At 42.8% G+C, this 26,526-nt stretch overlaps 1 protein-coding gene across 3 annotated transcripts in view; it reads right to left on the bottom strand.

The window, feature by feature from the left end:
• Positions 1-26,526, bottom strand: part of WDR37 (WD repeat domain 37) — a 53,322-nt gene that overhangs the window by 19,702 nt on the left and 7,094 nt on the right. The window contains exons 2-7 of one of the 3 annotated variants that reach the window (XM_053466911.1): positions 16,187-16,364; positions 10,017-10,113; positions 6,958-7,053; positions 5,771-5,835; positions 5,050-5,133; positions 1,467-1,602 (exon numbers count right to left, since the gene is read on the bottom strand). In XM_053466911.1, coding sequence (XP_053322886.1) covers positions 1,467-1,602; positions 5,050-5,133; positions 5,771-5,835; positions 6,958-7,053; positions 10,017-10,113; positions 16,187-16,324 — 616 coding nt within the window. In that variant the 5' untranslated portion in view covers positions 16,325-16,364. Of the gene's footprint in view, positions 1-1,466; positions 1,603-5,049; positions 5,134-5,770; positions 5,836-6,957; positions 7,054-10,016; positions 10,114-11,922; positions 12,056-16,186; positions 16,365-26,526 lie in introns of those variants that run through there. The other 2 variants (XM_053466912.1, XM_053466913.1) reach the window with 2 other exon arrangements.

The raw sequence follows: 26,526 nt of genomic DNA, 5'->3' as shown, positions 1-26,526 counted from the left end.
CACAAAAGCATAACAAATACGCTCTAGAGATTAAAACGCTGAACTGCAAACACGGGGTTTGTTAATCCGCACGCGCCTGCTTGGAGAAACCACGCTAAACCAGACAGCCGTCTGGGTCTGATCCGGGCACAGGAACCCCCCCCCCCGGGGCTCAGTCTGCTCCAGGCAGACTCCCACAAGGCTCAGCCGCGCAAGTGAATTAATCGATTTGCTTGCTCTAAGATTGTGTTCAGCAAGTTAACAGGTCAAAGACAGCAATGGGGGGAATAATAATGTAGATCCTGTTATAGAATAATAACAGGGCTGCTCCTATTATCTATATATACGCACATATATGTGGGCTTCTATTACATACATGCGGCTTATTTTAGTATGGATCTACAGGGCTGACAATGATTTGGCAAAACAGACGTCTGCTTTAAAGCCTTTAATGATTCGCTGAGCATCGTGGGAAATGAACATAAGCCGCATCGTCACTGGACCTGAATATCAATGGGGAACCCGGAGACAGACCGGCAAAGGCTAATCGGGCATAACCGGTTCGGGTAACGGATGCGCTGCCGAGTTCATATAAAAAAACAAAAAAGGCCAGATCAGCAATAAAAGAGTTCTTAAAATAGATGCTACTTAACTCTTCAAATGCCAGGAGGCAAAAATGCAACTGGCAGCTAAGAAGTTAAAATGTCGACTTCCCCAGTTTTCGGTATAACAAATAATATTAAAATAAGAAAGCAACATAAAAATGTGTAGAGGTAAGGGCATTTGGTTTAGGGATATTCTGTGAGGTCACGTGACCCTTCCCATGGTTTTGTGATATTCTGCAATGTCATGTGACCCTTCCAAAGGTTTCTATGAGGTCATGTGACCCTTCCCATGGCTTTGTGATATTCTGTGAGGTCATGTGACCCTTCCCATGGCTTTGTGATATTCTGTGAGGTCATGTGACCCTTCCCATGGCTGTGTGATATTCTGTGAGGTCATGTGACCCTTCCCATAGTTTCTGGGATATTCTGCGATTTACATGCATTATAGATCATCTCTAATCCTTAGACCTATACACAGCATATTATGGATTGTTGCATTTTAACTGACTATGTCTTTGGTGGGGAAAATCTGATGCCAGATCTAGAAAATCTGAAAATCTGAAAAAGCGGAACAGCCTCCCAGGAGAAGTGGTAGAGGCCAACACAGTGAAAAGGGAATTAAAACATGCATATTTTAACTAATATTACGGTTTTGTCTCAGATTTCACCGTTCCTCCTTAAAATTCTTAGTTATTTCAAGTCAGCGGAATGCAACAAGTTTCCAGCTACCCCCACGTTATTGTTCTAGCCGGTTTAATGCTGTCGGCACAACAGAGCGATTGTATGGACAGCGTACAGAACAAAAGCAGCGCGTGAAGCCCCCGGCTCAGCGGGACAGAGCATTAAACGCTTAAACAGTAAATTGTTAGTGAAATCAGGTACCGGCAGAAGCTGTTCCCAACACCACCGGCTGAGTCCGGGTCACGCTGACATCCCACAGTCCATCGCGGTGTCCGACGTACTCCTTCACCAGCTGGCATACAGCCCGAGAGGTTGTAGCCTTAAAACTTGAAACAATCTGCAAAAAAGGAGAAAAAAAAGCATTATTTTATGGTGCCAGCAGAAAGTAGCTCCTAGCGTCACCCCAAAGGCTCGCAGCGTAATAAGTCATTTTGGATCCTGTTCAGCAAGGATCGCTCCGCACTTCCTCCACCTTCATGGCAGTGCTTAAAGGGACAGCATCATGTATGTACATACATAAGAACCTAGGTTTAGGCCGGAGACTCAGAGAAGCGCAGTGATCCGACACCCCCTTAAACAGCGGCGGGACCCGCCACCGACATCAGCGGGACTCCTGCCTGCAAGGGGGGTGCCGGAGCCATAAATTTCCCAGCTATGTATAAAGCCTAAACTGTGTTGTATTGTAAATACTATGGATACTTTTGGTTTATTCGCTTAAGCATGAGCAGGCAGGAGAGATTACAAGTAATTTTGCCCATCATGGACATTATCATAAATCTCCCCTTTAATACGTCAGAATAGTCCACGGCGCAAACAGAACCCGCATGACAAAATGCTAGCCCTCCCTAAGGGGTGGGGTATAGGCGGAAGATGGGCGGGACAAGGCAGAGGGTGGCCGGGGCTAATATGCTCTGCGACACCACAGCGGATGTGGTGGCTCCTCTCTGCCGGTGCTGTCACGTGGCGGGAGAGAACCTGGTTTTAAAGGATCTGTCTAGAACCATCGCAACCAATTTTTTTTTTATTATTATTATTATTATTATTTTTTATGGTCAAAATGTAAGTCAGAACATTTTTGGGGAGGGGCGCCCCTGATGTAACCTTCAAACCTGCACCACAAACACATCTTCTCTTTACCGATAAGGTTTAGATTGCATTCACAAAAACCGCATTCACAAAGTGCATTCGTTAAACAATTCATCAAAAGCCTTGGTTAATATCCGCGATACACTGCATTTCACACTATGGTTAGTAAAAAAAAAAACACTAGGAAAAAAGGGACATAAGAGAGAGAAAACGGCAAACCCTTCAGCCTAAAACATGGTTGGAGATGCGGAGATAGCCGACGCATCCATTATTCTGGGTTCGCTTGCGCATCAGGCAGTGCTAGTTGCACGGATTTATACAGGACCCACGTCATGTTCAGATTTAAAGGGCAGCTGTCCACCTCCCGGCTTTTATTATAAATAAAGCTCAGTTATTTAAAACTACCCATAGCCTATGTTTATATCTATATCTATATATAAATACAAATGATGATAATGCATAAATATTACAGCTGCATAGCCAAAATAATATACTGCCAGCGGTAAACAATAGAATGGCTTGGTCTTAATTGTCCAGCCAGACACTCTGATTAATGAAAGTCTATGGAGGAATGGACTTCATTAGAATTGCCATAAAGCATCAGCTCAGTGTGGTGTTTGAGCAAACAGCATCACCTAAAAATGAGCGACAAGAATGGCGGCCTCCAGGTCTGCATATAAAGGGAGTTTATTGGAAGAAAATGAGATAAAAAGGATTTTTTCTCAATATGAACCTATATTGCTGTATACAATGCTGGGGGTGAGGTTATTCCTGTATACAGCGCGGGGGGGGTGAGGTTATTCCTGTATACAGCGCGGGGGGGGTGAGGTTATTCATGTATACAGCGCTGGGGGGGATGAGGTTATTCTTGTATACAGTGCTTGGGGGGGGTTATTATTCTTGTATACAGCGCTGGGGGGTGAGGTTATTCTTGTATACAGCGCTGGGGGGTGAGGTTATTCCTGTATACAATGCTTGGGGGGGGCTATTATTCTTGTATACAGCGCGGGGGGGGTGAGGTTATTCCTGTATACAGCGCTGGGGGGGTGAGGTTTTTCCTGTATACAGCGCTGGGGGGGGTGAGGTTTTTCTGTATACAGCGCTGGGGGGGGGGTGAGGTTATTCCTGTATACAGCGCTGGGGTTCTTGCTCAAGGAGAAAAATATTTTTCTTGCGGAACTTCCTTATAGAAACCAAAAATACTGACTTGTTTGTCTAAAACACTGGTTAATCTTTTTTGAGAATTTCACATGTATTTTGTGTTTCTTTTTGAATTCTTGTGGTTTCCTCTCTTTGGAGTTGCTTATATATAAACAGATTTTTTTTTTAAAAAAAAAACGTTGGTATCTTTAACACAGTACATTTCCATTCCTTTCAGCGTGCCGAGGATACGTTTATAAATAGTATATATATATATATATATATATATATATATATATATATATATATATATATATAAATAAAAGCTACCGTATAGATCAATTCCCTATGCTTAACTGCTCTGCCTTCTCGCTGCCCCATCCTTCCAAACACAATTGGCTTCCGAAAGACAGAAAATCGATAAGCAGGGAGTTAAGAGGCTGCTCCATACATTACATATACTATATATATATTGCCAACGTTAATCTGTAAGCAGCATTACTTAAGTTTATTTAATGTGCAGAAGTGTGAGAAGCAGGGATCAGATCTGTCTTGTGCTTTGCTGCCGAGGCCCGCGGGTACAACTCTCCCGGGTCTAACCGTCAGAGCGACGGGAGATAATAAGAGAGAGAGGGTACCGGAAATGATCTATACACGGGGCAGGCACAGCCGTCACACAGACGCTCTCCTACTTTTCTTGAATACGTGGACTGCGACGTATTCGGATAATTCCAAAGGGTACGCATACGGCTGGTTTCGCGTTACAAACGTTACACTCAGTGCCTGCTTTTCACGTAGAGAAAGCAAGCTTTTAATTCTCATTATTATGGCCGGGAAACCCAATATATTCTCAATTGTTAAAATTAACAATATGAAAATCGTTCACTTACTCCTGCATTTCCAACCAGTGCTGAGGCTCTCCATACAACACGACGTTAAAGGAGAACTTTGATATATATGTACATAAAAGTGTGGCCCTCAGCTTTACGATTAAAGCTGTCTGTCTGTCCCGGATTTCCCAGGGCAGTCCTGACGGCTGAGCACGTGGAGCGCTCCATGGGCAATGAGGTCTGATGTCCTGACTGCTGAACTGGAAATCAGGCCACCAAACATGATCTCGCGTTAGCGTTAGAAGGTACGTTCATGAAACATTGTATTAGCTGTACATTGTACTATAAATAAGCTGACCCCGGGACGCTTCATTTATCACCCCTTTAATGGCCCATCACGGACGTTATCGAAACGTCCCTCGTGGAGGTAAAGCTATTTGGGATTAATCGATGTGTAATTACACGGGGATTCGGCTCAGAGTATGGAGGAGACTGCGTGACCCGACGATCAGCCCAAGCACAGAAACGGGCGTAAAAACCCGACACGGAGAAACAAACGTTAATAACAATCTTCTAGAGGGCACAGCGGAGAACGCAGGACGCCTTCTAATAATACTGGTTTCAGGCCCCTGCATGCGAGAGGGATCGGCCCCGCTACCATGACGCCATCCGTGTTCCGGCTCATATCCACACATGCACACGGGGACACACGGGGGGGAAAAAGTTACCCAGTTGTCTCCACCCCATATTTCCCAGCTTCTGACTCTGAAGTGGCGAGGCCGGCCTGCCTTGCATGGGGAAAAATGTGAGCGCTACAGCAAGAAAACAAGAGATTTAGCATCTTGGTAAAGTAAGGGCTGATCACCTAAATACTACGCTCCCCAGAATGGATGCTTTTCATCGAACTATGAAGTTTATCAGAGTCGGCTAGTTCAAGTAGCGGCTGCTTCAGTGGAAAAATAAGAGTAATAACTCAGTAACAGGATGGAGAAGCTGTATCTTTGAACATTATATATATATATATATATATATATATATATATATATATCTACATCTATATATCCTGGGCTGAATAAATCCCAAAGCTAGGGACGCTACTATTTTGTAATATTATTTATATAAATTTTTAATCTATTTCTCGTAACCTTTTTCTATATAAAAATTAAAAAATAAATAAAGCAAGCTTGAGAAAGCCGACCGCTATCACCCGCTATGACCCAAACCCACCGGCTATTAACCATTACCCCTTTCCATCCGGATGAAGGATAAGAGGACTTTCAGACCTCCGCCATTGGTTTCTAGCTGATGGTTAGCCCTTTGGCCAAGGAGGAGATGTATCAATAAGGCTAGCGGATTTTTGATTATATAAGTCGGGAATGGGTTTTTTGGTACTTTGTGGACAGTTGGCATCATAAAAGCTGCTGTTTTAGGTAACAGTAAGTATCTCACCTTGCTGGTGGAAGCTTTATACGTGGTCTTCAGTTTTTGGGAAAGCTGACTGGTACTATGGCTGGCTGCGGGAAGAAATAACACATTTTGGGGGGTTGAGGAGAGGGTACATTTATAGGCATTTTCAGAAAAACAGCTACGGCGCAGAAGATAAGCCGCACCAAGCGGTTAGAACGCCGCACGTATGAGACATAAGCGTGTGCAGCTATAAAGGTCCATAAAACGATATATATAGACACACAAAAATACAGAAGGGGAGGAATACAATAAAAAGCATGCATTCAGATTCCGGGGTGCTGCTGAAATGACCACCAAGTACAGAAGAAAAAAAAAGAAAGTGAATATATATATACACATACACACACACACACACACACACACACACACATTAGAAATTACAGAGTTTCTGTTGCCATTAAATAGCAAAGCACCATGTAAACAAGGAAATAAATCTGCTGGGATCATTACATTAAGATCTGCGAACATTACTCTCTTCCGCATTTCCCAGGGATTAATTATATGTTAAATTATATCGCAAGCCATTCTGTTTAATAAATCTCACAGACCACATTGTCTCCGGCCGCGGGTTCCCGGAATCCAAGATTCCCAAATACACGCATCCGGTTTCACTTTTTTTTTTTGAGGTCTGTGTGCCGGAGAAGCATCAGCACAAAAACAGGAGACAAGAGACGCAGGTGCTTATTCACTAAATGGGTGAGCCGACAGGACATCCCCTACAAGCTTCTGCTGCGTGAAAATCTTGGCAGGCCCTGTATAATGTATAGTTAAAGCAGCGAGATCTCTGTAAAGCCTCCTTGGTCATTGAATTATACATTACCCAGGGCCAGCCCAGCCCTTCTTGCTATTTTTTTTATGATATTCTGAACACAATCTCTCATCATACGTGTATCAAGCATTATATATATATATAAATATATAATCACAGCACATGGAGAACCAAGGTGCATGCTGGGATGCCATATATTCTCGGCAGAAGAAACAGGACAAGTAGAGGTATATTTATAAAACGAGTATAACTGCAATCTGATACGGTAACGAGCCGTGAGCTGCATTCATTCATTCACAACAAAGCCCGGCAGACTCTTTTTCTATTCTTTCCATAAGCAAGACGGTGAAAATAGACATTTACAGAGCTACGCAGTTTTACCTTTCTTTACAGAAAGTACCTTTTGCTTTCATTTGTCCTTTACTCAGCTCAGCCCCGTCGATGGCTTGTCCTTCTACTGCCAAGCGCTCATTCAGCGTATCGATTTCACGACGTACTTTAAAAAAAAAAAGGAAAGAATAAAAAATACATTTAGAGAAAAAAAATAATCCTCTTTAAAAGCCCAAGGAATTCCCCAGGGAATCTGCAAACAGGTTGCGGATGTAAATACATATTTTTTTTGTTAGTTTTTTTATACCGGTAGTTTTTTTTATAAATGCGGTAAACATTTTATTTATAGCTCATCGCTATTTAGTTTCATGAATAAAAAAAAACCAACAGATATTAAGTTACTAAGAATCCGTTCAGTAAAGCCGTGCGTTGTTGGGTTTTTATCTGAGCTGTAAGTTGAATCACTTTTTTTTTTTTTAAGCGCAGAAAGGGTAAATATGGAGCTGCGGGGTGAAAGATGGTAAAAACCTCCAGAATTTCTAAATCCTACCCCTTAATAAGCATGGCTTGCGCAGCAGTTTATGTAATGGAGTGAAACCTTTATAATAAATTCATCGTTTACACATTTCTGCTGTTTCTATACAAACTAATGTGACTTTTTTGGACTCTGAGCTCCTACAAAAGGTGGACTTCTGGGGAGGAGAGAAAGACATTTTAACCATATCGGTTTAACGCAAGCCGCTCGCATTAAAGAGCATTGTTACAGGTAACTGATTAGATAACTTCTTATGAATCGCTAACCAAGTTCATTAAACAAAGGGGTTGAAGACCAAACTCTCACCTTTCATGATTCAACATAACTTAAAAAGGGACAGTTTAATGTATCGCTGGGGGAGCGGGGAAAACGCACATGCAGAATCCTCCGACCGAAAAGTTAAAGGGACCACAGAGCTATCCTACGATGATGATGAGGACCTTACAGCGCTACGGAATCTGCTGGTGCTATATAAATAAATGTAATGCAATATGGCTGGGGTGTCCCTTTAACATTGCAAGTTTATTCACAGTCTAATAAAGCTTGATGGGGGGAGGAAAAACAACCGAGCACAAACACGCAGCTGTTACAGCAATGAATTATATTCACAGCCCCCTAGCAGGGGATGCAGGCTTTAATAGCTCGCCCCTGCTGTCGCATAACCTTTATTTTAACCAACACACCGAAGATCACACGGTGGTCACCCATGAGTCATAAGAAGGGACACGGACGCTAAATAAACATCAGACTCCGGGATGGAACATTCCTTTCGCCCGGGTGCCGGCGACTGAACACATGCCGGGCATTTATGTGGCTATAAAATGCATTATGGGGGCCTGAAATAAAAAAAATGTTTAATAATATTTTCCCAGCCTGGTTGTGTATTTTTTCCTCTAGAAGTTGTATTTGTCTCTACGCAGATTATAATCGCACTCGCCCGCCAGGAGAGAAGCATTTCCCTTATCACGCACGTTTCGGTCCAACGCAAACAAACATGTGCAAAAAGAAAGAGAGCACTTCCATACAGCAAGAGAAAAAACTCAATTTCATTTTATTCCTACACAAGTAACACCACAAGCAACCCCTAAAGCCTCTTCGAGTAGAGGGGACATTAAAAGCCGACTACGACGTTCTGCTGATGGATAATGCTTGGGTTCAACACATCAAAGTTTGCGTCCCTTCACGATATCCAAGTAGAATACTCACATTACAAGAAAATACAGCTTCTCAATTTCTCCTACTTGCCCAAAAACGGGAAAAAATGCTAAAATTAAAATTGAACGCGATTATACAGCCATCGCTGGAACAGCCGGCCGGGAGTGAATTTACCGGCCACGCTAAAGAAGAACAGAACAATTACAGTTATTTGTTAAACTTTCTCAAAAGTGGTGCCTGTGTCGGTGTACCGGGTCCGGTATTCCATAATTTGATACTAAAGGCCAGCTGGCGGTTTGGATCAATGAGTAGCCTTCTCCTTCGAGTTCCTCGCTCTTAAGGTCACAAGACAAGCCACTGAATCTGGGTAGCCAGAACGCCACTAGCCACCCCCTGCCAGTAAAAGCTTGTGGGAGAAAACAGGGAACATTCTGCGACATTTCAAGCGAATCAAGAAACCATGGAATAAGATTTTACTAAATCAAAGAATTAGAAAAATGTCACATGCAAAAGTGCAACAGAAAGGGGAAAGGTCTCCGCAGGCTTTGTTTCAAAACTCCAGAGAGACTCGCAGCACCGAGATTCCTCCAAGCGGAGAAACTAATTTAACGAAAGCTCTTGACATGTTTCAATGGGAGTCTCCGATGCCAACAAGTTTCTAGCTCGAGATGGACCTTGTTGGTCTTTCACGCTCCATGCAGGAACAAAAATAAGAGTATTTCCCCTATGCAGCAATTTGATTTTTCCTACCCGCCGCTGTAAAAAAGCTCCATGGTTATGGCGGCTCAAGACTATATTTGCATGCTAGCATCCTTTTCCTGTGCCGCATCGCTAATAAGCCTTTGCCATGTTGTAAAGGACCAAGTTGCATCTGATTCTAGGTACCTGAAGCCAAAGGTGCCTGGTGTTGCCCAAGTTCTTCAATTCCGTCCAAGTAACTACAGTCCCTCCAGCAGGCCAGGACATGGACCATGCAGGCAGATGCTGGAACGTTAACTAGTTGACGAGGCAACAGCCTTAGAACCGGGCCTGGCAAAAACCCAGAACCCAGTCTATCCTGGCAAATAGCACTACCAAGGATATCTTGAAGACCGGTCTGCTGGGGGAAGAGGGATTGTGTTTATTCCTTCTTCAGCTTGTCTGGCTTCCGCAGTGTTGTGTCTTGCATCTGTTTGGTTTCCCCACGTTCCTCTATTGTAACTATTTTCTTTTAGAGAAAGCCCTGTAGCCACCCCTTTCATATCATCAATTATTGAATGAAAGCAGCATTCAACCCACACACATTCTTTACATACGAAGGAATCCATAAAACCCCACGGAGTAAAAGGAAAATTTAGGATTAGTGTCACCCACAAAATTCTTCTGATGGAGAAACGCTTGGGTAGTACAATTCATCAAAGGTTTAGGTCTCTTCTTGATAATAGGAGTACAATACTCACGTTCCAAGTTTTCGATATACAGGTTCTCGAATTCTCTCTCTATCTGCCCAAAGAGGTCCATGAGTGTATTCCGGACTGAGGAGGGCAGCTTGGAATCCTTTTTCATGAAAAAGAGAAAAAAATAAAGAAGAAAAGGTCACTTCAAACACAAAAACTTAACTCAAGGCACGAGGTAGAATTTATGTACAGCGGTAACATAAAAAGCATTCAGACAACAGATGTACAGAATCGACAGCAAATAAAAAAACATGGAATACTAAATTATAAAAAAAAGCACACAATAACTACAGTGCTTTTGGAGCAGAAAAGCATGTCATATCCCTGCCAGATTATGAATAATAAACCCCAAACTGGCCAACTTTTATGGAAACAGCATCTTATGCTGGGAGTTCAGCCCGATATTCCGGCCCGTAGTACCTCTGTAGAGGTCTTGCGAGGCCTCCAAACTTTTGTTCATTTAGCTTTACATTACTGATACTGAGGAACCCGATACGTTATCTAGAAGACTCACAATTGTCTATAAGAAGATGTTTCAGCTGGTTCAACGAATTATAACAGATGAAGAAACAGCCTGAGAACTTTGGTTACTTAAATACGTATACATTATTACATGGGGGGGGTTAATTCAGAGCTCGATCTCGGGAGATCATAAGCAGAAACACACTAATACTTCCAATACACTGACAACCATGCTCACCAACGCACATACTAACATACCCACACAGACACTCGCAGAAACTCATACATTCATACTTATCCCAGACACTCACAGCAAGACACTAAACACTAACACACATTAACAGACCCAGACACACACACACACACACACACCATCTCACTTACCCCGTGAAGCCTCAGCCTCTCCCTAACGCAGCTGGCACGCTACTAATGCAAAGTCCTTGTAGAACTCTTGTTTTCCTTGAAACGAGGGGCATACTACGGTCTCTCGTGGGGGCCACTGCCCCGTTCCCACCACTACACAATCCCACCACCCACCTATTACAGTGGTTTAATTCAGTGCATAAATATATGACATAAGATTTAGGAAAAGTAACAGAAAAACGGAGTAATATTGCCACCTCAAACATACACGGTCAATTTCTTAGTTTTGCTTGCACAAAAAAAACTACAAGGAAAAAAAAAAGTCTTCCTGCATTCCATTTACACTAAAAATAAATATTTATGTTAGAACTGATCCATACAGAGCTCTTGCTCTTGACTTTTTATTATACAGAATACAAAAACTGCATAATCCCATTGAAGAAACTCTGCCAGAAATGGAATCGGGGTGGAAAACAACTCCGAGTACAAGCGGATTTTTCTATAAACAGTGAATCCATCACATCGACCATTTATCAAATGCGTTCTTCTTGAGCACATTGCCTTTTACCGGTAAATAAAATACGCACCAAAAGTCAAGTTTTCTGCAGTTAGTATCCAACACTTGGAGTAAATATGGAACAAAAAACTGGCTTATCTTCCCAGAGATCTAATTAATAACGGACTTCCTATCATTACCAGCTTATTCTACCGCTTCCCGTTCTTCAGATGTCGGCAAACTATAGGGTACTGGAAACATCTAGTAACGTCACCATCATACGGGATTTTGTTTCACAAAAATAAATAAATACGCTATTTTTCGATTGTGCGGAATGGGCGAGAAGCCAGCTTCCAGTCATGTCTTGTTTTAAGTTGCCCCTCATATCTTTGGGGTGGAGGGTCAAAATTTGTATCATAAAATGAACAATAAGTGGGTTCTGTCTCAAGAAATTAACAAAGCAGCATTAAAACCGATTTAATGGTGTGTGTGCGTGTTTGTGTGCGTGCATGTGTGTGCGTGCACGTGCGCTTGTAACGCCCCACACCGCAGTGTTAAAGATATTTGTAATAAAAGATGTGCACTTACATGTCTCTTCTGCTGAGAAGACGATGTATCCCAGCATGCAGCTGAACTCCCCCTCCTGATTGGCTGCTCATTTAACAGCTTTATAAATCTTTGTAACATGTTTTCTAACTGGTGCAGAAAACAGGAAAAAGGAGGTGGTTTAGATGAGTGCCCACTCTGCCCAAAGCCCCACAACAAGTAGGCTGAAATCTTTTATTACAAATACCTTAAAAAACACAACATATCGGCAGGCTGTATGCTTTATTGGTTAGCGGCAAGTTTATTTTTAAAGGCAGCGCCATGTTAAGTGAAAATTTTTAAAAATAAAAACATTTTTAGCTTATTTTTCTTTTTGGATGTTATCTGGGCCAATGAATATTAGTGGTGATTTATCGCTAAAGACCACTTTTATTTAAACAGTAACTGCTAAATCTGGCTTTGTTTACAGCCTGGAAAGCTGCGCTGCGAGACCGGATTGAAATAAATATCTTCCCTGCTAGGCTTCTTACTGCGCTCATAAAAATAGCCCCTGGAGTTCCCGTTATAAACACAAAGAATTAAACGGATCAAGTCTTACGAAAGCTGCAATTAGTAGCAAAGGCTATTATATATACAGCACCCGTTTTAGGCGGGTGTGAAAAATGCTGTAAAGTAAGAATGCTTTCAAAAATAGACATTTTAATACTTCTATCACTGAACAAAATGCAAAGCGAGTGAACAGAAGATCTAAATAAAATTAATATTTGGTGTGCGCATGCGTAGTCCTCATAACAGCATCAATTCTTTTAGGGACACTTGCACAAAGTCTGGGTTTTTTTGGGTATATAGTTAGGGGATTAGACAATTATGCCAAACCGGTGTTAATGATCATTAATTTAATATGTAGGTTGAAACACAATCATTAACTGAAATAGAAACAGCTGTGAAAGAGGAATGAAACTGGCTGAGGAACCGCCATGCTCACTAAGGTGAGGTTGCTGAAGACAGTTTAATGTCAACAGTCATAAGTCATAACGAGACAGCAACGAGACACAAGGTAGTTATACCTCACCGAGATATTTCCCAGGCAGTAATAGAAAGTTATACGGGGGATTCCAGATGTTCTGTCCAAGCTCTTTTGAAGAAGCACAAAGAAATGGGCAATGTTGAGGGCCGTAGACGCAGTGGTCGGCCAAGGTAACTTAATGCAGCAGATAAAAGATCAATTATGGTTACTTCCCTTCACAATCAGAAGATGTAAAGCAGTGTCATCAGCTCAGCATTGGCAGAAAATAGTGGAACCCTAGTATAACCATCTACTGCCTGGAGAAGTCTGCCCAGAAGAAGACATGGAAGCCTTCACCCAAAAAGCCCTATCCCCAACTTGGAGGTCAACGGACTCAACTTTTCACAAAAACATAGGGAGTGGAATGCAGAAAAATGGCGGCAGGTGCTCTGAACTGATGAGTTGAAAAGTAAAATATTTGGCTGTAGCAGAAAAGAGTTTGTTCGCGGAAGGGCAGGAGAGCGGTACAAGAATGAGTGTTTGAAGCAACAGTGAAGCATGGTGGAGGTTCCTTACAAGTGTGGGGCTGCATTTCTGGAAATAGAGTGGGGGATTTGGTCAGAATGAATGGTCTCAATGCTGAGATGTATAGGCAGATATTGGTATTTCATTCAATACCATCAGGGAGGCATCTGATTGACCCCAAACATACAGCAAGTGGCGAGCAGGCAGGAGGATGGATTCAACCAGCTCTACATCTTAATTCATTACACAATTCATGTAAAAGCTTCAACACCATAAAAAAAAAACATGTGACCCCAACACATCTCTTTATGGCCACTTTCCACTGAAGAATTCAGCAAAACAATATAACAAAAGAAACACTTTCATATAAAGCTAGTCTAGAAGAGGAAATCCCTGCAGAATAATGTTCTGGAAAGTGACGAGGAAACAGAAATTACACCAAGACTAGTAACAATTTCCTTTCCATCCGCTTACGCTCGGCTACCTTAATAGATGGGAAATACCCCGGCAGCGACACACTAATAACAAAGTCGGGATAGTTATAGTACACAGAGAAAGTGCCACGCGCTTTATTTTAAACTCTGCGCCAAATGGACTCGAATGTCTGAGCTAAGAGTTTCTTTTGGCCCCGAAGAAACTCCAATGTCTCATTCTGCGCATACACAGAAAACACAGTGAAAAAGTCACCTAAATCTTAAAATACACAAAAACAACACGATTTACACAGAACTGGAAAGTGCACATTGCGAGGGTTGTCTGACAAACATGTTTTGGGTGTTTTGTTACCAAGACACTTTCTGGATTCCCGCTGCTTACTATGTTTTCCGATCAGAGTCAGATCCCCTTGGTGAATAGGGTCATACTGAAAGCACATTCTACTGTAGGACGGGTGAAATAAAACCGCAGGGCAGAATTGAGATCACGGTGGACACCGTATGTGAAGCATTTTCTCTTAAGCAGAAGGAATTGTATAACGAGGGCTCGGGGAAAGCGTGAATTAAGCATTTTTTATGGGTCTCTAATTAAAAAGGGACACTCCAGCCACCAGATGCACTTTAATGCATGATAGTTGAGAGGTCCCTTTACATTTGTTAGGAGCCCCTTGCAAATGCATGGAGGGGATTCTACACAATGTCTCCGTAGCTATTTAACCCTTTATCTGACGCTCTTGTGAACACTCCGTTTAGCGAACACACCTCAGTCTATAGAGGACACGGATTTCTAAGATACAGATATTGCAGAACATATTAAAATAATAATTAGTAATTACAATTAATAACGCTGTCTGTATGCTAAGATAAAACGGTTCATCGGTTTTGAATCAGGGGAATAGGTTCAGTGCAGTCCAGGTACAGGTGAAACTTGTCAGCAACGATGAAGGCAATAAAATGCACCATAAAGAGCAATCCAGGTACAAAATATTAAACGTGGCCCGGCAGGAACATCTCACTTGGTTGTCATGGTGACCGTTTCACATTTACAGTGTTGTTCCCTGATTGCTCTTTAGACATACGGCCCAACGTTCATCTCCCCGGACAGGAGGCAGAGCTCGGTCTGCAGCAGGAGATCGAATTCAATTTCCGTGCAAGAAAACCAAACGTGCAGCAGCCCCTGCGAAAAGAACAGCGGCCGCCAGCAACACCGGGCCGCGGACCGACGGAGATCAGCTCCCGGCGTTCACAGCAATGATCCCAAAGCGGGCAGAAGAAACGCCAAGTGGCAACCGTACACCTTCCGGAGGCTACACACCTCCATGCAGTGCTCTCTCTCCTCGCTTCTTAAGGATGATCCGTTATCTAACGGTTTACATAAACCAACAGAACCTAGCAAAATATCAATTACCATAAAAACAGGGCAAAAAACATATTTACATATACACACACACACACACACACACACACACACACACTGGACAACCTTTATGTTCCACTGATTAACGTTAACCCAAAAACAAAAAATATGGCATCCAAAGATCGGTCTTAGTCTAAAAACAAAATCTAAAGGCTGTTTCCCCTCTATAAACCACCCAAAACAGTATAAAGGCCAACAGTTTATTAGGTGAATGTACGTTTTAGATTAGTCTGATTGAGGGAAAAGTGTGAGGGACTTTCTTGAAGGGTCCTTCCTGCTTTCCACAGCTATTGGCGATTTACAAAACCAATACAAACCAAACAAATTTGTGTCATGTAGGTTTAGCAACGCAAGCCCTCGTTGGGTAATGGCCCCCCGAGAATAACGGACCAAGTCAGATATAAGACTTGATGAAGCTCGAGATCAACCTTACTTGAAAAGCTTTTCCACCCACAGCCCAACAATGAAATAAAAACGGCTGCATGTTTCATGTTTTAAGTTCAGATACAGCATTCGAAAGAATAAAAAAAAAAGACATTACAGCCCTGATTTAAATCGATTTCCAAGTGAATCAGATTACTTGGTAATGAAACCATTACTGCGCTGTGCAGGGAAAGCACATTCTGTGCAGGAGAGATCAGGTTGAAGTGGAGAAAGTGGGTGGAAAGGCTGTAAAAAGCAGGCAAAGGTCAAAATAAATAAAATAATGTGATATGTTGATGAGCGAATGGCTATTCAGCCTAAACAATCACATTACAGCTGGATCAGCAAGCACCTGCAGATGCCGCGCAAGCAAAAAAACATAAAGGAGCAGCAGCAGGCGAAATGCATGTTTTAGTAAAGAGAGTGAAAAAACGAGATTTCATGGACCCGAGTGGAACGTTTCCGAGGAGTTTACGGAAGAGATGTATCAGCGGAGCTCACCTGCCCCTCCAGCATGTCCCTCTGGAGGCCCGGGCGTTCTTGCTCGGAGCTGTTGGTCCTCTTGATGGACAGACTGTGCGATTTGCGTTTCTGCTTGGTCTGCCGCGCTGCTGCCCAGCTTCCGCTTTCGGTGGGCATTTTCTCTTCGTTATGTGGCTCCAAACACGATCAATGCAAACTAGGAGGAAGGAGACAACATTTCCATTAACAGGTGTGAAGGAGCCAGCGCGAAGCCAACAAAACCAGAGACCAAATGGGAAGCGGCCAACTGAAAGACACGGAGAGTCAAGTTCCAAGCTTTCCAAATCACGGGAACAGAGAGCGGGATATTAGATTACCAGCCATACACACAGCCAGCTCAACACAAAAGACCTCTTTGGGGGGGAATAACCTTTTCAGAACCAACCGCGCAGATCGCACAAGAGATTACAGCGAAATCTCAAATGAGTTCCACTACGAAAAAGGATTATTTTATACAAATGATGTCAAATGTGGAAATCCCTGCGCTATTAGGACGAAGGTAGTGGATACATTTAACACTTAAAAAAAACCTTGGATATATTTTTAGATAAAGCACTAATGATGGTCGAATTATGGAATTAACTCAATTCAACGACAATCCCAATTTATTATTATTATTATTTTTTTATTTTTTTATTTATTATTATTTTTTTTTATTTTTTTTTTACACACCTTTGAGACAAATTAAAATAACATGAATTTTATTTATTTTTGTTTTCTTGTAGTTCAACAAACAAAAAGTTATGTTGAAAGGGACGGTGGACTTTTAGAACCTATGTAACACTGTAAAGAAGACTATACACTAAGGCAGCAGGTAACGCCGGCACCAGATGCACTAGCATGCGTATGATCCAAGCCTTTAGCTGGTGGAGGGTTATGGGAATTGTAGTTCAACCACAGCTGTTTTATATATTTGTTTTCATGTTTTAGCACAATATCCATAAATACTAACAAAAAGTCTATTGTTGCTGTATTGTTGGAATTAGGTCATCAATAGTCATAAACAAGAGCAAAAAATCAGTACGGCCAGCGATCCTGAGGACAGGGGCTTTACAGCATTAGTTTGCTCATCAGCATGTCGGGAAATGAAATATAGATTCAGTTAAAGGTATAAGCACGCCGTAAAGCAGCAACGATCCTTAACCTGCGGCCCACCGATTACCAGGGGTCCCTGGGACCTTAACAACGAAGCATCAAGATCTGCAACCCAAACAGATAGACGCAGCTACCCCCCAAAAACTAGACTTCTGTGGCCGAGGACGCGACATTCGCCTGCAACTAGGACAGTCCCCATAGGATCTGCTCCGCGCCCAGAAGAACGTCCTTCAGCTTCTGTTGGCTCAATCATCATACATTTGGACCTTGTGTAGCGTTTGCATTAACTCCATACTTTTTCAATACCACAAATATTTTCTGCTAAGATGTTTACATTTTTGACAAAAGCCACCCAATTACGTAGTATTGCTGTACTTTGCAAAATGAATTCAGAACCTCCAGGCACGTTTTCTGTCTAATTTCATTTACGCAGGGAGAAGAGAACGGGTTCCACCGCCAAATTATCAGCAGAAGCTACGATACTTACTGCGTATTTCCAACACTTTTACGTTGCAAGTGTAATCGTGCTTGAGGTGAGGAAACATGGTTAGGGAACGATAAGGGCACAAAAAGTAGACACTAATGGTGCTTGCGTGGCGATAACTACTCTGAATAACGGTCCGAATCAAGTCTTGGTTCTATCAAACATAACAAAGACTCCTGGTTGGACCTCTGTCCCCAAATCAAAATCTAAAATCTCTCAAACGCACATTCATCAAATAACGGTATATTAACCTGCGAGCACCTGGAGAATCCACCATCGTCCGAGCTGGAGCGACTCGGGACTGGTGGCATGAGTCTCCGTGGCACGCGCATGTCGGTGGCAGCGTGCCACACACCTCCCCTGCTCGGTCATCGATAACAGCTTTTCTGTAAAGGCAGGTTCTGGAACGGCGACGAAGCTTGGCAAGCGTACAATATTCAGACTCCGGTGCTGATCGTACGTTCCAAAACCTGAGGCAATAACCCCCGGCTGCTATCGGGAAGCCTATCGGGTAACCTCTGCGGCCACCATTTATCTATTCCCGCAGAAGGAGAGCTTCTCAAGCATTTCTGTTTTAAAATGATAGGCAGATATCAGAAACATACTTATTTCATTTATAAGTGACAGCAAAACGGTTCGCAGGAGATGATACTCTGTAATTGTAACAGCACCAAGTTACAAAAAGCGAGAAAGAAAGGCCTCGATTTTATGGCTAATCTTTTTTGCTGTGCACTTTATTAGAACTTTTTTATTATTATTTATATAAATATATGTTCAGAAACATCTCAGATGCCAGCATGCAGTTTGGAACACAATAAACTGTTTACGTGCCAATGATCTGAATGCATTCCCAATACAAACCAACCCCATTTCCCATCCAAATCTGCCGGGTAAATATCATTTGGGCTCATAAAAGGCAATTTAGGGTAGAGGTTTTAATTAGTTTTTTTTGTACAAAGCAGTAAACAAGGCTGATACGGTCGCAAGCAGAAAGCATTCGTCGAAGCCTATCACGTGACTGAGATCGGCAGCAGAGCCGAGCGAGGAGTTGGCTGCTCTCAGGCTTCGGTAACAAGCCGGCAACCGTCATAATTCAATTCTATTTACCAGACACTTAAAAACCCGCCTGCAGAACTCGCAGCGCGGAAAGGTAATCAAGTGCATTGTATCGATTCTTTTGTCTGTTATTCTTAAACAAACATAGCCGAGTACACACAGGACCGTGCTTGGCAGAACAATATATATACAGAAGAAAACCCCGGGCCCGTGAATCACAACAGATTTTGAGCTTTGGAGGCAGGGATGAGAGCGTATTCCGCATATTAATATCCTTCCGGGATCTGTTTATACAGTAAATTGGAAGAGTCTCCCCGATACGCACCTCGCTGGGTATTCAAACTAACATCGAGAAAAAAGTCAAACCCTCATCCGCGTCCTCAGCGTTCAGGAACTCCGAGCTACGGGAGACTCTTGGCCAACTCATGGCTGCTGGAAGGGATGAACCTGGATGTCCTGAGGGGGACGCTTGGCTAGAGATCGCTTAAACCTAAAATGTAACTCTCGCTGCATTTAACGTAAGGGCATTCTGTTACTAAGTGGTAGCTGCAGGGTACGCTTCCCGCTTTCCGTTTTTGTGGAAGCCACCAGCGTGTGCAGACCATGCCACATGGAACCAAACGCTGAAGTTACTGCCGCCCATCTCCTCCAACCATATAAACAGAACACCAGAAGCGACCAAATCACAAGGTCTGACAATCACCATCCTTTACAAGGGAGAACCCCCCACTTTGGGTTTACAAATGGGGGGAATTTTCCCAAAAGGGAGTATATTTTATGAGACTGTCCCACTGACCCCTCAATCACACAGACCACCCTCTGCCAAACACACACACCGGCCGCGTGTAGAGACAAACCAACTCGCTCCACCGTTAATGGGCTATTATGGCATTTTATCAACCTGTAGAACCCTGAGTTAAACCAATAAAGAACGTCTTCAGACGTGTATAGATGTCCTTCTAAACCAGGACGACTGATTTCATAGAATGTTAAGGATGAAAAAACGTTCCTAGAGGTTCGACGCACATCCATGGAATATGTGAGGATTGTTTACTCTGTAGAAAGGAAGCATATTCTCCCGTTTCCTCGGTACAGGAAAGCGCGCTCGGATATTTGATTGCAGCGTCTAATAAAAAAGGACATGTTTTTCCACTAAGCGCCTGAAGCCAAATCCCCAAAAGGTGGAAAGCGAGTTTCATAAAGTGCTGAACGCTCGAGAAACAATCCTTCACTAAATCATTCACCGGGGCGGACCGGTCACGGCAGCCAGACAGGACCACAGCGGACAGGCGGAAGATGAATCCATCATAAACATTTACAGGGACTTTGCTAACCGTCCGTAAGGGCCAACACTCTCCAGCAAGAAGGGCGCCGTATAATGCACGATTCAATGTGTAAGAAGACCGAAGAACTCTTGCTCATTTAAACAATGCATTATACCCGGCCAGCCAACCACTTCAAGCAGGAGATGTTCTCCGGGCTCGGCCCCTCCGTAACGTATAGTGAAGTCAAGGAGCCTGCAAACTCTCCCTTTAACAAAGAAACCCCAAAGGGAGAACGGACAGGAGAGCTGTTAATATTTATTACGAAGGCGCACCCGCAATAGGCTTCTGCAGCTGGAAGAGTTTTTTTTTCCCACCCCTGTATAATGTATAGGTTATTAGTAAGATTCTGTCTCCTTACACAGGGCTAACAGAGTCCTACACACTGGGGGGGGGGATGCGCTAGTATCAGCCCTTCATAATGCATAGTGAATTCAGGGACTAAAAGCCTCTCCTGCGAATGCATCTTTAGTGAATAGACCGCTCTGGATGTCTGGATTTTCAGGTGCACCTTTTTGTGGCGTGGGCCACTGCTCATGTACCAGCTGAAGTTCATTGGCGCGCGCCCAATGGCGAGCAGCCGCCGTCACTAAACGGTATGAAATGGTAGACTTGCGTGAATGGAGTAAGCTGTGTTTGCCCTAAAAAGAATTCCCCAACACCAATAAAAGTTGCACCATTCTATCCTATGGTGGGCATGATGAGCGAAACCATCACACGGGCAACAAAAGAACACCCTGGGTCGGCAAAAGCTGCATTCAGGCAAACGGCTGAAACCATAACTCTAATCTGCAATAAATTCATTAAAGCGGTTTAAGAAAATGTAAAATGTGGACGGTAAAGAATGTATTTATTAAGAGGTCGGTTTCTGTGCCGGACCTGAACGGTTTCAGAGAGTTTACCTCTTTAGCAGCATGAGCTGACATTTCACGTTCGCGCGGACGGCCACGGCGATGTTACGGAATAAGAAAAGCATACGGGGGACATAAGGCTATTATATAAAGGGCTAAGGGAGGCTATGCCGTGACACGACATTGTACTCCGTACCCTGTATGAGCGCAGCCCGTGCTGAACCTTGCATAAAAAACAGTAATCGCATCAGGCTGGGTTTTTGTTATTGCTTGTGACAGGGCTTTCCAGATCACCCAACCCGGGTCTGACCTCACGGCACGCTCAAAAACCAGAACAACTCGCGTCTGCCTTTAACCCTTTCCAGAGCCGCCGTTGCCCAGCTATCCATCCTGCGACGCTTCAAAGGAATCTAGCGCGAGATAATAACAGGTCGTCTTCCGACAGGCCGCTCGAGGTATATGGATAAAAAAAAAAAAAAAAAAATGACCTGTGAGCCGGCAGCGACCTATTTCGAGAGCTCAGTGAGCCTCTTAGAACAATCTCACGGAACGTCCGCAAGCATCACACGGAACGAAGCCGGCCAAAGCTTTCGCGCAGGGCCATATAATGTCCGTCAAGATTCAGGAAGGTCCAGGGACAAGGACATATAACCGTAGCTCGTACATATACTGCGGGGGATTATTAACCCTTTCATACTCCATTACATAGATGCCATTGTAGCAGCCATTGAGTAAAGTCTTGTTGAGCAGAACTAGAAAGAGGACAAAAAAAAAATTCCAAAAGAAGAAAAAGCAGATATGGCGTAAAAAGATTCCGATCATCGTTATCAGGAGTTATCTGTAGGTCATTAAATCATGTGTTGGGGAGAAATAACAGACAAGACCAAAAAGGTGGAAAAAAAATCAAATATTAAAAGGAGGTTAATATAACATTATTATAAAACGGGGAGCCACGGTTGCCAGCTAGGTGTATCCCAGTACAATGGAATTCTCTAACTGCCATTACTGCATATGATGGCTGCATGGGCCCTTTAAATTGGACGCAATGTCTCCATTGCAAAAGTATGGGGGATTCTATGGAACCCCCCCACCCCCATTTTTTATGCAAGAAATTAACACCACCACCCCCCCCCCCGGTATGAACAGGTTAGCACGCACCTTGATTTTAACTGGAGTGTATGCCTGTCACTGATTGGCTGCTTCAATTGCCAGACCATGGGGAAGGCCATGCACTGCAGCTCCTCCTTAGGGCAAGTACAGTACTTTTTTACATAATAAAGTCAAACCCCTTAGATGAATCAGTACATATTCATAAACCCGGGTGGGATTTTCTGTTAGCATACAGAATTCAATATAAGCAGCGCAGGATAAAGTATATTTATGGGTCATCAGCATAAATTAGCAATACGTTCGTCATCAGAATGCCAAGATAATTGTGGAAAGTGTTGCGATAAAAATACCAAAGTAAAAATAAGGGTATTTAAACATTTTAAAGCCCCCACATGTAAACGCATGCAAACTTGGTGGTCAGTTTGAAATGGATGTGTATTCTGGGTTTCACGGGATACATTTCCCTGTCCTTGATTTTAACACGTGCCGGCTCATCTCGCGCAGAAAGCCTTTTCCCGACGGCTGCGTTTCAGGACGATCTGTCCCTTTATCAAACCGTGCATTATTTAGTGCAAAAAATAAACCTTTACATTGTTTTCAGGCATAAGGGGAAAAAGGAGAAAAGGGGGACCCCCCATCACCACCCTGGCCAAAGTTCACTTTTTTTGTAATAAAGCATTATGTAAGTAATACATACTTAATGGTTTATTTTGGTTTTCTTTTTAATACCACAAATATTCACCTACTCGTGATCCCCGGGTACTTGCCAGCATCTTCCTGCATGAGCGAGAAGCTGGAGTTCAGAGCAATGTGGCTTCGTTGTGTAAGTCGGGAAGCCTTGTATTGGTGAAAAACTTCAGGTAAGTTTTCCAACACACTACTACACCAAAAATGTGTGCGTTCCCCTTTAAGTTACTGCCCCCTCCCTTTTGGGGAAGCTCTACCAGAATACAAACACACAGAAAAATAACATTCCAGTGTAAGAGAGCCAATGAAAAAAAAATATGTATTCAAATACTCTAATATGCTTTTTTAAAAATCTTTAATAAATAACTTTATGGAGAAGCCGCATCACGATGTCTTATCTACGGTCCACGGTTTCACTCACTGATTGGATGCCTGAAGTAGCCAATCAGGCAATGGAATCAATAGGAGCAATTTCTGCAATTATGAACAGGGAGTCTCACTAGACCCGTTGGAACGCTCACCGTGCCACAGCAGAAGCTGAGTACACTATATGACCAAAAGTATGTGGACAGCCGACCATCACACCTGTATGAGCTTACGGACATCCCACTCCAAAATCACGGGCATTTGTGGCTATAACAGTAAGCTGTAGCATTAACATTACCCTTCACTGGAACCAAGGGACCCAAACCGTGAGAAACGGCCCCCCGTTACCAAACTTTACAGGAGACACTATGCGTTCCAGTAGGCAGCGTTCTCCTGGCATCCAGAGAACACTGGAGGGGCACTCACAGCGGGCCGGGGCAGATCTAGCAGGGCAGAAACTTCATGTACTGACAACGGTAACATCCTATGACTGTGACAAGTTTAAAGTCAATGAGCTCTTCAGTACAACCCCCGATGATTACGAGGGATGTCCCAATACTTTTGGTCACATAGCATACATGATATGGCAGCAGATAAGTTCTCCTGCACGGCAAACAGCTAGGAACGTGCGTTCTAGAATATTAAGTTATAAAAGTGTTACATAAAGCAGAGCAGTAGAAGCAGCCCCTTTAAAGCATTTATTAAAGATATTTTTGAATTTACAGGCAACCATAAATCACGTGTGAAAGTGAGTCATTTAATAGAGAAGCACCTTTGTTATATTTTTACAAACGCATCTGTTTGTTCCTCCAGGCAACAAAACGTCTATTTTTATTCTCTGGAAGCATCAGAAGGATGCAACCGAAAACCAGGCGCCCGCAAGGTCAGTTTCTGAAAGATTCCAAGCTGGAAAAGTAGGACACATCGGTGCGAAACGCCTCCGTATTTATAAGCTGAGATATCCTGCGATATCATAAGGAAAGCCGCGAGGCGCAGGCACTCAGGAGAGAGATTCTCTGTTCTTTCATGATGTTCTCTTTACTTTCACTTCTTTGCATGTGAAGCCGTAAGAAATGGATTCCTAAGCAACAATGAATCTTAAAAAGGTCACTTGATTGTCCTACTGAAGCAGTGAACGTCCACCATGAACACACTGTGGACATCATCGATGGTGACTCACGGCACTTCAGTTGCCCTTCAAGGTCAAATAACAGGTCAAGAGACGGGGCTGAGGATGCAGCATCTAACTCCAGAGCTGCACGGAAGCCGGGCTTCACCTATATTCCACCACAAAATCAAAACAGCTCAATGAAAATGAACAGACTTGATGAACTCGGGTTTGTTCTGAAGCCCATGGGGTGCTTTAGCTCCAGACCACTAAATCACCCATGATCACAGATGAACACAAATAATGGCTGGAACACCGTCATCTAAAAGATATGAGCGTTTCAATGACTTATGTATTCACCAACACTTGGAAATATCTCTCATCCATAGAGCGTGGCTTCAAGACGAATCCATACCGCCTGTCCCCAAGACGAATCCATTAGGTCACGCTAGTCTGCTAAACATGCCATTACGATGAAAGGTGCAGAGTATTTCACATCCAAGATTCCTTCCATTCGGTTCAAACATATTTAAAAATTCTCAGACAATAAACAATAATTCATTTTCTCAGGTGGACAGTAAGTGTTACCAAAATCTTGTTTGTAGAGACCATCCTTTCGCTCTCATCTACAGGCGAGACCGTCCTTTCGCTCTCATCTACAGGCGAGACCGCCCTTTCGCTCTCATCTACAGGCGAGACAGTCCTTTCGCTCTCATCTACAGGCGAGACCGTCCTTTCGCTCTCATCTACAGGTGAGACCGTCCTTTCGCTCTCACCTAGAGATGGCAGCCATGATGTTTTTGTTTTTTTAATGCTGCTCTCTAACAAATAATCAACTTACAATTCAGCATTTATTCTGAATGTCTATCCCCCCCCCAATACATCGCTCTGCTCTCTTTACCACGTGGGGCTTTCCCAGCGATACCAACCATAACATCAAGTCTTAGAACGTTCACCAAGTTTGGGAACAGTAAAAAAAATGGCGAAACGCCATAAAGAATTTGAAAACGAAGCAGAGGAACATTAAGGGCAGATGCAGAACGCTCTCCCTCGCAGGGAATTAATGGGATTTATAGACGCTGCTTCCTGAGCAATCTCTGCAGAAACGGAGACGGCTAACCAGCAAGTCCGGCACTTTCCGGAGGAAGAAAAAAAAACCGCAAGAGATCTCTTCCTGTTTGCTGCATAACGGATTTTTATCGCAGGCAGAACACACGAGAAGCCCTGGAGACTCATTGGGTTAAGCCGCCCGAAGATCGTATGCAAAAAAATAAATAAAAAAAATCAAAATCCAGTAAACAGATAATAAAACAATGTAACGCTGTGGTATTCGGCCGAGCAAATAAAAAATGTGCTAAAATATATGTTTTTTTCTTTAATAACAATGCTATGTCTAAAAGTATGGGTGACTTCTATGAAATACTTAAAAGTGGGACCCCAGTGTCCCCTGTACCCCGAAATGCATTCTTTAACCATGAAAAACACTTGATTGGCCCATCTAAATGCAGAGAATCAGTGGCAACTCCTATTGAAACATATACAGGGGGCCGTGTCGGACCCTCCGGAGCAGGCTGGTGGCAAGTACACCGCAGCAAGTAGCAGGGTGGAGGGTAATGGGGCAAATCCATAAGGTGGAATGGCGTATAAATGTAAAGAGACCCTCTCCTTTATCATATCCATTAAAGTGGATAAAAAGATGGCTGGAGAGTCACAAAAACAGCAGTAAACCCCTCATTATTTACCGTTATGAACCCAAAGTGGTTCTTCTTCTGCACGTTTCTGCAGTAATTGTGTTTTGCTGCTATATACAGCGAACATTTAAAAAACGCATGCCCACAAACAATACTTTCACATAAAATGCTAGATCACAACATTTTAGTAATTACCCGGTACAAAAAAAAGATTGAACTAAAAAAAAAAAAAAATATATATATTATATATATATATATATATATATATATATATATATATATATATATATATATATATATATATATATATATATATATATATATATATATATATATATATATATATATTTGTTGTGAGATCATCGCCACGCTTAAAGAGTTAAAAAGAAAAAAACCTGGGAATATTTCAAGATTCGAGCGAGGTAACCCCTGAAATATTACATCGAAGAAGCGGAACGCAAAGAGTTACAGCCACGCCCCCAAAACGGATATTAACAAAGCCAGATCTTTCTCCATTTATTCATTGAAACCAATATCTTCTCACTAACG

Source organism: Spea bombifrons, chromosome 5 (genome assembly GCF_027358695.1).
Source record: "Spea bombifrons isolate aSpeBom1 chromosome 5, aSpeBom1.2.pri, whole genome shotgun sequence".
NCBI classification, from domain to species: Eukaryota; Metazoa; Chordata; class Amphibia; order Anura; family Pelobatidae; genus Spea; species Spea bombifrons.
The sequence above is the reverse complement of the archived record's forward strand: the minus strand, read 5'-3'. Positions and strand labels throughout refer to the sequence as shown.